Source organism: Uranotaenia lowii, chromosome 3 (assembly GCF_029784155.1).
Source record: "Uranotaenia lowii strain MFRU-FL chromosome 3, ASM2978415v1, whole genome shotgun sequence".
NCBI classification, from domain to species: Eukaryota; Metazoa; Arthropoda; class Insecta; order Diptera; family Culicidae; genus Uranotaenia; species Uranotaenia lowii.
This window is the reverse complement of record NC_073693.1, coordinates 171,002,289-171,018,470: the sequence shown is the minus strand read 5'-3', so window position 1 is coordinate 171,018,470 and position 16,182 is coordinate 171,002,289. Positions and strand designations below refer to the sequence as shown.

General features: G+C 38.1%; 1 protein-coding gene across 1 annotated transcript in view; it reads right to left on the bottom strand.

Moving 5' to 3' along the window:
• Window positions 1-245: 245 nt before the first annotated feature.
• Window positions 246-16,182, bottom strand: part of LOC129758299 (Krueppel-like factor luna) — a 294,663-nt gene continuing 278,726 nt past the window's right edge. The window contains exon 4 of the mRNA XM_055755779.1: window positions 246-1,777. Within this exon, the coding sequence (XP_055611754.1) occupies window positions 1,602-1,777 (176 nt within the window). The 3' untranslated portion in view covers window positions 246-1,601. The remainder of the gene's footprint in view (window positions 1,778-16,182) is intronic.

The window sequence follows — 16,182 nt, the reverse complement described above, 5'->3', positions numbered from 1 at the left end:
AAACAAAGTTTTGCTTTTTTTTCGAATACACTCCTTAGGCCTTTTTCATTACTGTTAGGGGTTTTTTCATTCATTTTGTATGAATTGAAATTAAAACACTGCCATTGCTAGATGCTTAATTTAAAAAAAAAATATTTCAACAACAAAAATATGCGATATTTTAATATAAAAAAAAAGTAAGAAAGTTGATATTCTAACAATGATTATTACTATTTTTTTCAGAAACACGAATCCAAAACATTCAAAACTCAAAAACCAACAAAGCTCTGCACATCAAATCAAACAATCGTTTGGTTCGAGTCTCGCAAATATGCAAAAATGAACATTCAATGTCTTCTTGGCTTAGTTTAGAAGCATTTCTTTAAGAGATTTTTTTCACGAAATCCTCGATTGACTTTTAAAAGATTGAAGGCTAACCAATGCATAGACACTATATATACGTATAAATTATGTTTTGCTTAGCTTTCAAAATCATGAGACGTATTAATTTAAAAATAAACAGTAAAGTGCTCGGAAATTCTTTATTCAATCATGTTGAAAATGTTTTTTGTGTATGAGTGTGTGTGTGAGTGCTTGCGTGTGTTTATGTTTTCTTGGCAGTGATGTTTTCTTTCATAGTGTGTTACTTACTAATTGGTTTGTGTTCTTCCATGGACATTTCTTGTTTTTTTTTTCTCGTTAAAAAAAATAGATGAGCCTTTTTTTTATTAACGACTGAAATATTGTTTCTTACTTATAAATGGACGATAATAAAAAATCTTAATAAAGAACAAAACAAACAAATACATGCTAAAATGGCCACTTCTGGTAATATTAGATTCTAGTGCAAAGAATGTTTGGATTTCCGTAATAACAACAAATGCTTATCTAATACCGTTTTAAGAGTAGTTACACAAATAAAAAATTCCCCTATAACCATGTGGATCCGGAAGGAGAAATGCGATTTTTTTTTGAATTGGTGACAGACGATGATGATGAGTGATGATGTTGAATTCTACAGATAATTAAAATACTAAGGGACATCTCTTCGCCCGCTCGTTCTATTACTATTATTTTCTACCAATAAAATTCAATACTTGTTTACGAAAATGCCTGGAATCTGCACAAATGTGTCCAGTTTACTTTTGTTTTTCTTTCTCAGTGTTTTTCTTAAAAAGATTTCATGTAAAATTGCCCTTAGCTCCTTCTCACTCGAATTTCTATAAACTTACGTCCTGGTGTATAATAGTCTAATGAGAAAACTTTGCTAGATAATGATGTGTGTTTGCTTTGGGTTGACGTAGATGATGCTGACGTTCACAATGACAAAGTGGGTAATTCAGGCATAATTTATCTTCTTGCGTCTGTCCTCCCAAACGCCATCCAATCGCGAAATGATGGAACTCAAGACAGACATTCTTCGAAATCCCTTACCCCGATCCAAGATCCGTTTCCGGCAAATGATAGCTTATATCGGTTTCTGTTTTTTTTTTCAAATCTTCGATGACGGTTGATGCAAACAAGCTCATTGTTTCACTTTGTTACCTTCTCCAAGCTTTTTAAAAAATGCCTAAGGCAGTTGGGTTGGTAGGTTTACTTTAAGTTGCCCGGAAGCGGATTCTTTAGGCGTGGCGCTTCATGTGCAGCGCCAGGTGATCCGAACGGGAGAAGCATCTATCGCAGTGTCTGCACTTGAACGGTTTCGCTCCGGTGTGCTTCCGGTAGTGTCGCGTCAGTTCGTCGCTGCGGGCAAAACGCCATTCGCACCCCTCCCAGGAACACTTGTAGGGTTTCTCGCCTGAAAGAAGAAGAGAAGAAAAAAAAGGTTATTGCAATTGTTGGTAAATACGTATTTTAAATTGGTAAATTGGTAAATACTTATTTTGCGAGGCGAGTGACGTGAAGTGACTTGGTTTTAAGAGTCACCTTATTCTAGCAGGCGAATGCCATGGCTTTAAGTCACTTTAGGTGACTTGAATGAACATTCATGAACTCTCACCGTGTACTTAGATTAGATTTGGTAAATCTTTTTTTAAATCCAGAATATCCTTCTTTGTCAAGACTCGGAAAGCGGCATACCTACAAAAGTTTGACATCACCATCTTTGGGATTTAGCGATTTTATGGCCAATTAAAAATAACGAAAGGGTTTTTGGGTGAAATTTGATAGTGTTGCTTGAACTTGCAGCGGTATTATTTTTTCGCGGGCATATATTTTAAAACTATCACTTAAGCCTTTTTTTTATGAAAATTGTTTTGATCATAATTATTGAACACCAAGAATATTGAACATGCTATGCTGTGTTCCGAATATTGAACAAGTAAACATTGGAATCATAGTGTCCATAGTTTAAGCTATCTTATTCCACCAGGTCTTCATCTGATTGATGTCTTTGACAACCTTTCCCTTTGCCTTGGAGTCTCCGCTTCATGATTGCCCAGTATTTCTCAGCAGGGTGGAACTGAGGGTAGTTCGAGTTTTTCGGAACAAACTGGACCCCTTTCTCTGCATACCATTCTTGAACGGCTTTGCTGACAGCTTGCCAAATCTGGCCAAAACATTACGGGATGGTCGTGGGATCGAATGACCGGCAAAATCCGTTTTTGGAGACACTTTTTTGGTATACACAGATAAAATTTTTGACTATTACGTGTCACTGAAACCTGCAACCTTTAAAATAAATCACTTGTTATTTACGAAACCTGTAATTTTAAATTGTTTTCCTTGAAAGTTAACGAAGATTCATTTATTATTACAGCAAATGTCCTGTAAAAAAGTTGTACACTAAAAATTAAATGTCACGTAAATATGTTTTCGACCTATAAAATAACGGTAAATATCCTGCTCCTTTTTGTTACAGGAAATTTGCTTAATTTTACAGGAAATAATTTTTGCTGTGTAGTTCCGACGTCATTGTCTTATTTGTAACGAAAACTTTCGTTTTTTTTTGCCTTAGCTGCAAATGCCCTGTCAAATCATAATTTTTCTTGCAAGTTTGTCGGCAAAAACAAATTTGAGTTTGGCTGGAACCTTGACATAGGTTTCATCGTTCATTAGAAGACACCCGTCGAGCAAGCTTTAGTGTGAACGACATTTACATTACATTAGACATTGAATTAGACATACATAGACATTAGACAACAATCAGAGTATGGAATACATTGCTGAGGTCGTTTGACCGGAATAACAAGTCAATCAGTGAAGAGGTACCTTGCAAACATGAACAAACATGTATTTATGAAAACGACAGTTTCTTCAACTGGTCTCGAAAAGGGGCATCAGAAAAGGGGTAGGCTTAATAGCCGCACGTTCCAAATATACGAGAAAATTGTTCCTAGGATACGTCTAACGAGTGTTTTTTATTTATTTCTGAAGTCTTTGACTATTGTCATACAGACTGATTGCTTAAGATTAGCTTATAATTAAATTACATAGCAATTAAGTTAGGTGACGTCACGGATTGCACATTTAAACTTAGATTTAGTAACATGATAGTCAAACAAGTGAGAAACAGCATTGAAAACTTCACAACATCGAAAGAGGGGGTGATTCTGTCCGAACACTGTCCTGCTTCTTGGCAGCCAAAACATGGTTTGATTACGCAGTCGGCGTGCTGGAACGTATATGTTCAATCTCTGGAGCAATTGCGGGCAGTCAACGACATTAGTCAAGATGTCGTACACGAAGGTGCGCTGTAGAAAAGTTCTTCTTTGGCTCAAAGACGTCTTTGATAGCAAGGCACACCTCTCAGAATAGGGTGGTAACCGTACGGGATCTTGCCATGGCAATCGACGCAGTGCGTAGCGGAGGATTTTTTTCTGAATCCTTTCGAGCCTTTCGCTGTGGACAGAGTGGTAGGGTGCCCAGACTGGTACCGCGTATTCCAGAACACTGCGTACCAATGAGCAAAAAACTGTTTTCAGAGCATACGGGTCCTCAAAGCTGAGTGTATTCCGCCGCAGGAAGCCGAGCAAAGCAAAGGCTTTGGCGGCAGTAGTCGCGGTGTGTTGAACAAATGAGAGCTTTTGGTCAAACGTTATTCCGAGGTCTTTAATAAAGGTTACTCTTTCGAGAGAGGTGGCACTCAAACCGTAGTCGTAGACAACAGAGGCTCTGGTCCTAAAAAAGCTTATGCACTTACATTTTTTGGCGTTAACTTCCATACCGTGTAATCCACACCATACTAGCAATCGATCGACGTCCTCCTGAAGCGCAACACAATCCAATATCGAATCAATGGTCCGGTAGATTTTAAGATCATCTGCGAACAGCAGTTTCGGCGACTGAAGGAATGTAGCCAGGTCGTTAATAAAAATCACGAAGATGAGCGGTCCAAGATGACTTCCCTGCGGAACACCAGACGGCATGTCGAACAAGGAGGAGTGAGTCCCACGAATATTTATATAGCCTTGACGGTTCAGCAGATACGAGTACAGCCATTTAGTTGCCCACTCGGGAAATCCATATCGATCAAGTTTTTCTCTTACGATTCTGTGAGGTACTTTGTCGAAGGCCTTGGCAAAATCTACGTAAATTGAATCCACTTGCAGTTTTTTACATGTTGCAGAATGCAAATCGCTGGCATAGATCATTGGGTTTGTCAAGGTTGATCGTTTCTTGATAAACCCGTGCTGGACATCGGTGAGTATTGGAGTGGCTGCTGAATAGATTCTCTCGTATATCAGGACTTCTAGCACTTTGGAAAAGCAGCAAAGAATCGATATTGGCCTGTAATTCTCCACACGATGAGCATTTCCTGACTTATGGATCGGTGAGATTGATGCGATTTTCCAAGGAGTAGGAAAAGTACCTTCCGAGATCGATCGATTGAAAATCATGCACAGCGGTGTGACAAGCGAAGCAGCTATTTTTACAACAAGCGACGTTGGAATCCCATCAGGCCCAGATCCTTTCGAGGGATCAAGAGAATTTAGCACTTTTAGAACTTCTTGTTCACTGAAAACGGGTTGCGGTAGACTGATGTCGTAGCAAGGAAGTGTATCAAAGTATACATTATTACAATCAGGAGTGACTGGGCTATACACGCTGCTAAAAAAATCAGCAAATAAGTCAGCTGACTCTTTGATGCTTTCCGATGTTCGTCCTTGAAGCGTCACAGACGATGGGATACAGTTAGTAAGGCGGCGGCTATTGATGTATTTCCAGAATGTCGAAGGATCTTGTTTTACGTTGCGTTCGACGTTAGAAATATATTGGTTGAAGACAGCGTTGCGAAGAGTCGAATATTCAATCTCTAGCCTTGAGAGCATTGACTTGTTTTGGTCCGTTCGGTCACGAAGGTAGCGTTTGCGGGCTTTGCGAACTAAGTTGCGGCTTCTCCGTAAATCAGAATTCCACCAAGGGAGCTTGTAAGGCTGGTGTCGGTGTAATCTTTTAGGCGGCGTGTGAATGCGTAAAGCGTCCCAGAGATGATCATAGAAGGTTGATACAGCAACATCGATGTTCAGACCCTCGAAAAGTATTTGCCAATTTGTGTCCAGTAACATTTCCATAACACGATCGGTATCACAGCGCATAAAATCTAGATTTAGTCTATGAGGGCTACCGGGATCCGTAAGCTCATCAGAAAAATAGTCGAGCAGTAAAACAGTAGGATGATGATGTCGATCGGTATTTAAAATTGCGTTTGGAGGGTGTAAAATATCGGCTAAATCGGGTCTATTCACAAACAGAAGGTCTAGTATTCTACCATTGGCGTTCGGAAGCGAACACATCTGAGACAACCCGCAGGCTATCGTCGATTCGATGACCGCAAGCTCCTGCTCGGTGGAGGCGTTCGCTGGTAAAAATCCGTCTGCATCCTCGTCGAAGGTCCAAAGCAAATTCGGTAGGTTGTAATCCCCAGCTACGACGATTATATCATTATTACTAACCATATTCATCAGGAATTCGAGAGCAGACATGTGAGACGCATACATGGTAGTTTCGCTGTTTGGCCTAAAATAGGCACAGCAGAAATAGACATTGCGACGCAGATCTTTGATTCGCACAACTACTTGCTCTAGGTGGTCACAGCCTGGTATCGCCACCGAGGTTACGTCTATACCGTGTCGAACTGCAATTAACACACCTCCTCCGCGTCTTAAATGGCTTGTATTGGCATTTCTATCGTTACGGTAGATCTTATAGTTAGAGGCTAGTTCACTGTTGCCGATGTCGTTCTTTAGCCAAGTCTCTGTTATCATGATGACATCATAGTCACATGAAGACAGTGCTAACAAAAACTCATTGGTTTTGGTACGCATACCACCGGCGTTCTGGTAATACACCATTAGCTGGGCGTTTGAGTTCATTGTGGCGGAATGAGCGGGAACTGATGTGTTGAATGAAGCGGGAGTTGGCGGAGAAGGAGCAGCAGTGGCGGGTTGAGTTTCTAGGTACGGTAGATTATCGAAGTTGGTCGCCTCGCTCAAATTTCGTTCGCCATCTTGAATTTCAGGTTAACAGCCGGGAGACATCTATGGAGTAGATTTTTTGCAAGCAAGCTATAACCTGAACGTGAAATTTAAATACTTAACTTAACTATCTGTCTTAGCATTTCAATCACCATTCGGAAAAAGTCTTTTTTTAATGCATACGTAAGAGCACTTCTCTCACTTCTTCCAGAAATTTACCAGTTGGCGGCATTCTTCCCAAAGCTCTATCAAATCAACCTGCGGATAACTGAAAAAGAAGTGAAGCTGCTTTGACAGAACAAATTTAAATAAATATGGAAGATTCATTCAAATGTTGCATGACAATTGTAATTTGTAAAAGCAAATCTTGATGAGTGATATCAATAAAGTACTAAAGCGTAGTTAATTGAGGTAAAGGGACAGTTACGAATGCGTGTATCTAAAAAAAACATTCGTTTGATCGAAATACTTTCTATGAAGGAAATAAAGGTAATCTTATGATAATTCATAAAAAAAATTATTTGTCCTTTTTTGTACGTAATATTTCTACTTTATTCTAGGTAACTCCCATCGGCAATACTTCTGTTTTGAAAAAAAAAAAAACTGAGGGCGATTTGGTACATACAGCTGTTCCGAAATTAACAAATCTTGATTATTTTTGAGCCACTTATAAACGTTTTCACTGGAATGTTTGTTGAAGCAAAACCACCATGAGATTGAATTTCAAGTATTATCAGTTAGTTTTGGGTAATTTGAGTCGCCTTAATAATGATGGATTTCAATGGAATCTCTTCAGTTTTTTTTCTTCTTTTTTTATTATTATATTGTAATTATCTCGAAAAAGCGTTAATTTAAAAACTTGTAAACATAGGTCGGATAGTTCTTTTAACAGGCAACGAAATTTTGTATGTCCGGTAACTAGGTAATTGGCTATCAGCAAAAGAAAATGTCGCATTTCTAAATGAACTAAGGCCGCCCATTAATGATATCACGAAAAATATGGAAAAAATAGACCCCCTTGTCACATATTGTCACAACTTCCGTCACCCCCCCCCCCCTTTTTGTATAACGTCATGTTTTCAAAAACAACCATCCCTCCCCCACCCCGGCTTAACATTTTCAACTCTTTAGAAATTTGATTACAAATGCATCTTTGTTTAAAATTCATCAGTTTTATTCAAAGAATTGAAAAAAGGTTACCAACTTTTGACAAGCCTTCAATCATTGCTTAAAACACATTTCAATCATTAGTCCAAAGATTATGTTGATGATTTTCCATATCAATGACCGGAGAAGTCGAGCAGCGTCAGCGACGATGTCTGAGAAACCATTCAAATCTAGTTCCTCTTCTTCAATCAATTAGCAATCCAAATCTTCTCCAAAGGTTAGAATAGCCAAGCATTCCTGTTCACGTTTAGCCACAATTTTATTGGGGCGGACTTTCCTGAGCGTTACGGTGAAAGTGTTCTTGTAAACTTTCTTATGCTCACAAAGTCTACGTAGTATAATTTTATTGAATTTATGATAAAATTATTTGTTATTGTTTTGGCTTTATTTTGCAACAATATGTGATGTCACGTTCAAGCTGACCCCCCCCCCCCCCTCCCCCCATGTCACAAATTTCCACAAAAATCTAAACCCCTTTTCCCCCCCTAACGTGAGACATCATTTATGGACGGCCCCTTAGAAATTGCTTTTGCTGTTTTCGAGCAGTTTTGTAATGAAATTTTTATGACTGCATGGCAGGTTTTTTTTTTTATTCGAGAACATGTATAAAGTAAATTTGAACTTTTCCATACATCGTTGACCAAAAGTTTTTAATTTTTCCGTTTTTCAATAAGAGCAATGTAAAAGCTAATAATCCCTTTTTTTCATGCGGCAGGTGAAGTCAAAATTTCTCACCGCGGGGGAAAACTATGTGAATAGAATGGGTAGGACTGGGAGGAGACCACAATACACCGGGCGGATCAAGAATGTGTCTCATTTAAACTCCGGTTGATCTCTGACTAGTCAAACCCTGGCCAATCAGAACTTGGCTTGTCAATAAGCCGTATTAGGGTATTTTACATCGGTTGAGTAATGTGTAAATGTGTAGCATTGTGTCATGTGAAGTGAGCAACAAATAGTAGCCTTTGTAAGGATGAGTTTTATTGTCATAGTGAGCGCATTTAGTCAAAGTCACTGGCCCTTAACCCGAGCTGCCCGTGAACAGATTCCTGCAACGTTACACGATTTGTCTATGTATCGTGTGACCAACATCTTTTAAATAAGTGGTCGTGAATCTCGTTTTTAAGCTTTTTTCCTCAGATTTAAGCTTTTTTTGCCTTGAGAGCATAGGAGACGAAAGCTTAAATCTGAGGAAAAAAGCTTAAATCTGTCAAAAAGGGGAAATCTGAGAGATGTGCTCCATACGGTTTGAATAGCGTTGCCGCCGCCTGCCCGTGAAGCAGCTCAAGTAGAAGAAGAAGAAGAAGTTGTCATAGTGAGTAGTAGATATTGTGTCATGTGAAGTGAGCAACAAATAGTTACCTTTGTAAGGCTGAGTTTTGTTGTCACGGTGTGTAGTGTTTTGTGTAAATACCCATCCCAATTCCCGGTCAAACAAGCAAGTAAAAGCTAATAATGCTTTTGCTTGTTTTTTATTCATACCACTTTATGTCTCAAGTGTTTCTTTTTTTAATTTACATTTTGAAGAATTAATTACCAGTTTTTCATTGTGTTCATGTTATTAGAGCCTTTCAACTGACCCATGTTCATGAAGTAAATTCTAGATTAAGTTATTTCAACGGTAGTATAGTTTTTACCTTCCGTCAGGTACCATCAACTGGGGCAACATGAAACACTTCAACTACAATGGCTTCTCCAAACCCACGTCCACAGATACTCATACCCTTTATGCATCAAAAGTTTTAAGGTTAGTGGGACATCAAATTGACGTAGTCAGAAAAATTATTGGTTTCTTCAATTATTTTTAATTTTCAAAAAACATACGATTTTCACAGTATTTAGAAAAAGGGGTAACTTGCAACAAACTTAGTTTTAATGAAAAATTTAATGAAAACGTATATTAATTTAAGTTTTTAATAAATTGCCATAAAAACTATTACGCATAGAAACACCAATTGCAGTAAGTTTTGGATCTGTTGAAACAATTTTTTTCGAACATAAGAATGCTGCATACATTTAGGGGTAAAAAAATACTACAAAAAAATCTACTAGCTGAAATCATAAAAATAAAAGTTTGGATGAATGAAATTTCAATGTTGACAAACGCGTGATGCAAAAAAATCATATTGCAGCACATGGAAACAAGATTTACAAGGTGTCTCTTCGATTTGCATTTTGTTGCATGTTACCCCGGACAGGTAACTGAATTATAAAAATATTTATTGAAAAAAATTTGGTGATAACTCGAAATATTTTTACACCATCAGTATTTGTACAGGATCATTGAACCAGAAATAAGTTTAAATTAAAACAGAGCTGTTGTATACAAATGTTGCATCCAACCCCGCTGTTTCATGATGTCCCGTTTAACGGTTCTTTCGTATTGTTAAAAAGGAAAATTAAAAGTGAATGAATAAGTAAACGTGTTCTTCCCTTTTCAAAACCCTACAAAAATGTTTTGAATTCCATTGGAACTCAAAGTTTCATTTAAACCCTCTTAAAATGCCTTGTTCTCTTAGTACAGAGAAATGTTGATTATGATTGAAGTTGTTTTTTAAGTTTTTTCTGACAGCTTTTGATTTGAACTTGTTCAATTGGTATGTCGATTTTAATTTATCATTTATTGTCAGCAAGTCGATAACAAACTTGTTGAGACCCTTTTAAAAATAAACATGGTATATTGAATTTAAGGTTTTTTAAGTCTTTAAATGAAAACTAGAGATTTATAGTAGGGTGGTCGGATTTACCGGTTTTTTTCAAATCCGGTATTTCGGTATTTGTAATTTGTAAAACCGATAAAACCGGTATTTTTCAAAGCATATCGAATTAATGAAAAAGTTTCGTTTCATGGCAGGAGTAATGGCATAAAATGCTTTATAACGCAATAGATTTAGCAAGATTTTTGATTGAAAAATATGGTATTGTGTTTTCAATTATCCCTTTGTCATAGTCATAAATCAATCATCATCCTCATGATAATCATAATATTTATTATCGTCATTTTATTATTATAATTTCGCTGTGAGGTTGCAGAAATTATACAAATTTCATATAATTTTCAACGAATTTTTGTCCTGTACTCTGTAAATAATACAGTATTCAGATTTAAGAACAGATTTTACAAATTTAGTAAAAGTTTTAAAACGTCTTTCATGAAAATGATGTACAAAATATATGTGTTGATATACAAAAAGATTTTACGGTAAAAAAAATACTTAATTTGTTAAGGCAAAACACAAAACTCTGTGACAAAGTATCTGGTTGACTCTCAGAATTTCCGATTTTTGTTGTTCAAAATAGGAATGTTTTTCCCGCAACTTAGGTCGTGATCGCATTCAGATTGCCTTTCTAACATTAAAACGAACAAATAGGAATAAAAATCTATCCAAAATCCAGTCAAAATTCAGCAATAAATATAGTTCTTTGGATCTGATCCATACGTTTTTTATTATAATACTGTTGTAAATTTATAAAAACTTTGTTACTGCTTTGCCTGGAAGAAAATGCTTCAACAGCATTAAAAATAAAAACAACAGAGTTCCATCAATACCTTGAAAATATTGATAGTTAAATTTCTTACAAACATTTGAACATGTGTTTAACTGCTGACTCTGTTGAAACATTTAATGTTTTTAAACAAAGTAGGAAGTTTCTAATCAGTTTTCAATATTTTTGGTTATAAATTTTAAATTTGTGAAAGCCCGGCACCGCTTAGAACGATTTTGATAAACTTGGCCTGTTTATTGATAAATCATTTTCGCATGTTTTGACCAAATTCCAGTTTTTCAATGAAAAATACAGTGATAATTGTGAAGCAATCTTAAATTTCTGCTGTATCTTTTCTTCAGTCATTGTACAATTGAACGGTCTTTAAATGTTGTGGAGCGTTAGTTCGATAGCTGAACTGAAATGTGTAAAGTTTCATGAATAATATCTTCTAAGAGAGAAATGGCAACTTGTCAATGCTCTTTTGAACGCCACTATAGCTTTAATCCATAAAGTTACATCGACAAGTTTTAGCAATAATCAAATCTCACATAAACCTCGCAGTAAGGTTTATTGAGCTTAGATTTTGAAGCAGATTGAACAAAATTTGAATATTTGCACTCAAACATATTTGGTTAAAAAAATCATTTAGCAGGGTCAATTTAATTCAATTCAAAAGAATAATGATAAATTTACCGGAAATACCGGTTTTTTACCGTCTCAATAGTCGGTATTTCCGGTATTGGAAAATGGACGGTTTTACCGTTTTTACCGGTTTCGATAAAACCGGTTAGACCACCCTAATTTATAGCTTCAACCAAGTGAAATACATTCAAATTTTATCTTTCGCTAACGTCTCGAGGCGCCGAAGCTCAACGCGAGGGTAAACAGTTCTGATTCTGCTGGTTAGGCGTACGATGCACCACAGGACACATGTACCAAATACATACATACATACATATATCTTTAGGCAATGTCAAACACACATTCATACACTCACACCGCCATGTATGCATATTTGCTCTGAAAGTTTTCGATGTGGAAGACCACCCAAGGATTGCCCAAAGAACAACCCCCATCAGGATTCAGATTTCGATTCTGCAAGTTACGATGTTTTTTTTTACTTCGATGTTCATAGTTAAAATGCGCTTGTGGAACTTCTAAAGGATGGAGTTTGCAAAAGAGAAAGGAAGCAAACAGAACTATCAGGAAAAACCACAGAGCTACACAGCTTCCGTTTCCTCTAATTGCCGGCAGCAGAGCTCCACATACATACAGAGAGATCTGTCTGTGTACATCCCGCACTCACATTTTGAATGTTTGTTTTAAAAGTTTTAATTGTATGTATCTAGCTGGCACCAGCAAAGGGATAAAAAGCTGGAATGGGAGCGTCGTTTTGTAGGGATGATTGCAGTTATTTATTCATCCTATTCCGTTGAATGCAGAACTTTGCTCCGAGTTTCGGAATGTAAACGGCCTAAACAATGCCAGATTATGCGATCAATGTTACCAAAAGTTGCAACAACAAAAATGCTGTAAAAATTTCTGTCCCAAAAGTCGAACAATTAACAATATTTGGAATGTTTTACGTGAACCTCCATAAAACAACAAACAGTCACCGTTACATCTAAACTTCCGGATGCATATCAGGTTAAATCAGCACAAAATTAAATATTCTACTGCTGTTTCGAATGCTCTCTTGTTTACCTAGTTTTATTTTTCTTCTGGGATGTAAGGAAATGCACCAGGAAGAGCTCTCTTTAACGATTTGCACCATCAGGCGTGGAAGTTTTTGCCTTCCCAGAAGAATTGAATGCTGGAAACAAAGCATGATCTATTCGCGAATGCATCCGATGCAGTCTTTCGTCAGTGGGTGTAACCACATGAAGTGGGGGGAGCGTTCGGAGGAAAAACTAAGGACTGGTGTCCAGAACGTGTCCTTGGTTGGCTCATTGTTGGCGGAAGAAAACCCGGACGTGACCGGAATAACCGCCTGTCAAACGATGGAAATGCATCACAGTTTATTAGACGTAATGCTAATAAAGACGAGGATGCAATATGAATTTGGAATGTTGAACGGGAGTCGTCGAGAGTCGGTGTCTCATAAACACGGCATACATCTTAGGAAAAAAAAACTGCGTGATCAACATTAATGCTGCTGGGGGTATACCGACAATAGCGGAAGATGATGAGTCATTTTCCGGGTTTTTTTTTTAAATTGTTTAAAAATTTACAAATGAACATTGAAAATGTATTGATCTGATTATTTTAGAGGTATCCATACATCGTAGAACTTGAATTTCTCTATCCAGCATTGTTTTATGATTTCAGAAGTGATATTTCTCTTATTTTTTTTAAATATTTTTAAATTAAACTGGTAACTTAACAATCTCACAGAAAACTTTGATAGTTTTTCAAAATTATTTCAAACTAGCTACAGAGCCATTAAGACAAAAAAATTGCTTACAAAATATCTTCTAATCATAAAATTTAAAAGACTCTTGACAAATGCTGTCAGCAGTCTGAGAGGGTCAAATTATCTGAAATGAATAGAATTATCTGGAAAATAATGAATCTATCTATGAATCCATTTGAATCCTTTATCATTAGATTTTATGATTGTGGAAACACTGGAGGGAATTTTATTTAAAAAGATGATTAAGAAAATCAGTTAATACTAGGAACCACTCTAACTTTCTTCTTATAACGTGTTGCGGGCGAAAGTGAAATTAAAAACGCTCGGTCTTGACAGCAGTAAGACAGCTTCAAGCTGTAAATATATTTAGCTTTTTAGAACTGTTATAAATTTAATGTTAACAAATTGATAGGAACTTACAAATTCAGTGCGCAAATTAACCTTTCACGCCCGAACAACTTCTATGATTGTGTGTTTGTTGTGTGTGTTTGTTTGCTGTAACTACATGTAATTAGGTTTTATAATAATTTAGTATTAAGTTTTAAACCAACTCATACCTAGTATAACTAGTTCCGTTGTTATGTAGCAAACAATTTAGTATTTTAAATAGTGGATAATTTATCTAAAACTGGACGGTTTTTAGTTATTTTCCTGCAACTAAGTTAGGTTAGGTTAGCTAGGAATTGTGTTTAGTCTTAGTAGTAAATTTGTACCTGAGCTTGTCCGTTTCAACAGAACTTTGCCGTACTAACAAACCGTACTATTAGTTTTAAGATCTTCGCAATTGTGTCACAAGAAACTTAGTATTTAAATTGAAATTACTGTAATTTCTCACTCGTAATGCTCGACAACAGGTCCGTTCCGAATGACGTGAAGAAAAGAAACAGAGAAATACGCCGAGTCGGATTAGCTGTCAGATGACTCGCCACTGAACTGCATTTCTCCGCGACGCCTTACTTATCCAGTGTTGCCGTTCTTAACATCCTCCCCCTCGTGACGCTGACCATTGCCAGCATCTGGCTCAGAGTCACCAGTTTGCTCAACATTCAACACCGCTAATCTACTGACCGATTGCCTTGATAACCCTTTGTTTGTTTGCACTATTGCATGACGAACTCTCCCGTCAGTGCCGGGGAAGACATCCAGAACCCGACCTCGCACCCACCCATTTCTTTTAGATTCGTTCACGATCACAACTAGATTCCCCACACCAATCTCTTGGACTTCGTTGAACCACTTTGTACGACGAGCCAATGTGGGTAAGTACTCCCGGACCCAACGACGCCAGAACATGTCCAACTGTGATTCTATTTGGTTCCAGGTGTTCTTCAGAGCAACAGCTCCATCCACAAATTGCTTGCTCGGTTGTTTTACGCCGTTGGAGCTGCCAAGCAAGAAATGGTTCGGTGTCAGTGATTCAGCTTCCTCGCTATCCAGTGGTAGGTACGTCAAAGGACGCGAGTTGACAACACCTTCAGCTTCCACCACGAACGTATTCAGGGCTTCGTCGTCGAGCTTCCGTCCTACGCACAAGCTTTTTTCCATGGCCGTTTTTACTGAGCGTACCATACGCTCCCAGCTTCCACCCATGTGCGGCGTCCCTGGAGGTATGAAAATCCACTTGGTGTGAGTGTTGGTAAAGGTCGCTGCCAAATCTTCCTGAAACTGGCCTATTTGTTGTTGAAGGATGTTGTCAGCCCCACGGAAGTTGGTTCCGTTGTCCGAATGGATTTCCAGTGGTGCGCCTCGGCGAACAACAAAGCGCCGGATGCTCATAATGCAGGATTCTGTTGTGAGGCTGTGGACTACTTCGACGTGGACGGCTCTGATCGTTAAGCAGGTAAATAGAGCCACCCATCGTTTCACCGAGCTCCTTCCTCTCTTTACCAAGATCGGACCAAACAAATCTAGACCAACGTAGCTGAATGGTCGTACGAATGAGGCTAAACGAGCCTCGGGCAGTGGGCCCATCATTGGTACCTGGGGTTTGCATTTGTATACCTTACAGTTCTGACATTGACGAATAATTTTCTTAACTGTAGTTCTTATTTTCGATATGTGGAAGGACTGGCGAAGTTCGTTAACCACAGTTTCAAAATTGGCATGTAGAAATTTTCGATGATAGAAGTCGATGATCAGTTCCGTGATTCTGTGAGACGGAGGAAGAATAACTGGATATCGGACTGTCATTGCGACGTTTCTGGCTGCTCCAACTCGGCTATCTACTCTGAGAACGGAATTTTCATCTAAGAAGGAGTTTATATGGTGAAGTTGACTGTGTCTTGGGAGACGATGCTGCCGGCTTGAATTCTCTGGTCGACTTCGTTGAAGTAGGGATGTTTCAGCAGGATACGATTGTTGTTGTGCCATCCAGAACAACGTGTTTTCAGCTGCTACCAATTCGTTTTGGTTGAGATGGATTCCTTCTGCTTCAGCGGGGATTAACTTGACTCGGCGATTTATGTAGCGATGCACGTATCCGACAGTTCGTAGTATTCGCTCCCATTTGCTAAACCTACTGGCGTCGACGACTACTATTGGAGCTACAACGGCGGAGTGGGGACAGGAAATTTGGCGTGTCGTCTTCAACTCCTCCTCGGTGTCGTTCGGCTTCCTTGGTTGTGGCCATTCGTACTCGTCTTCTTTGAGGAAAGCTGGACCACAGAACCAGGCGTTATGAGATGTCAGTGGTGGGCCTTGTCCCCATTTGGTGGCGAG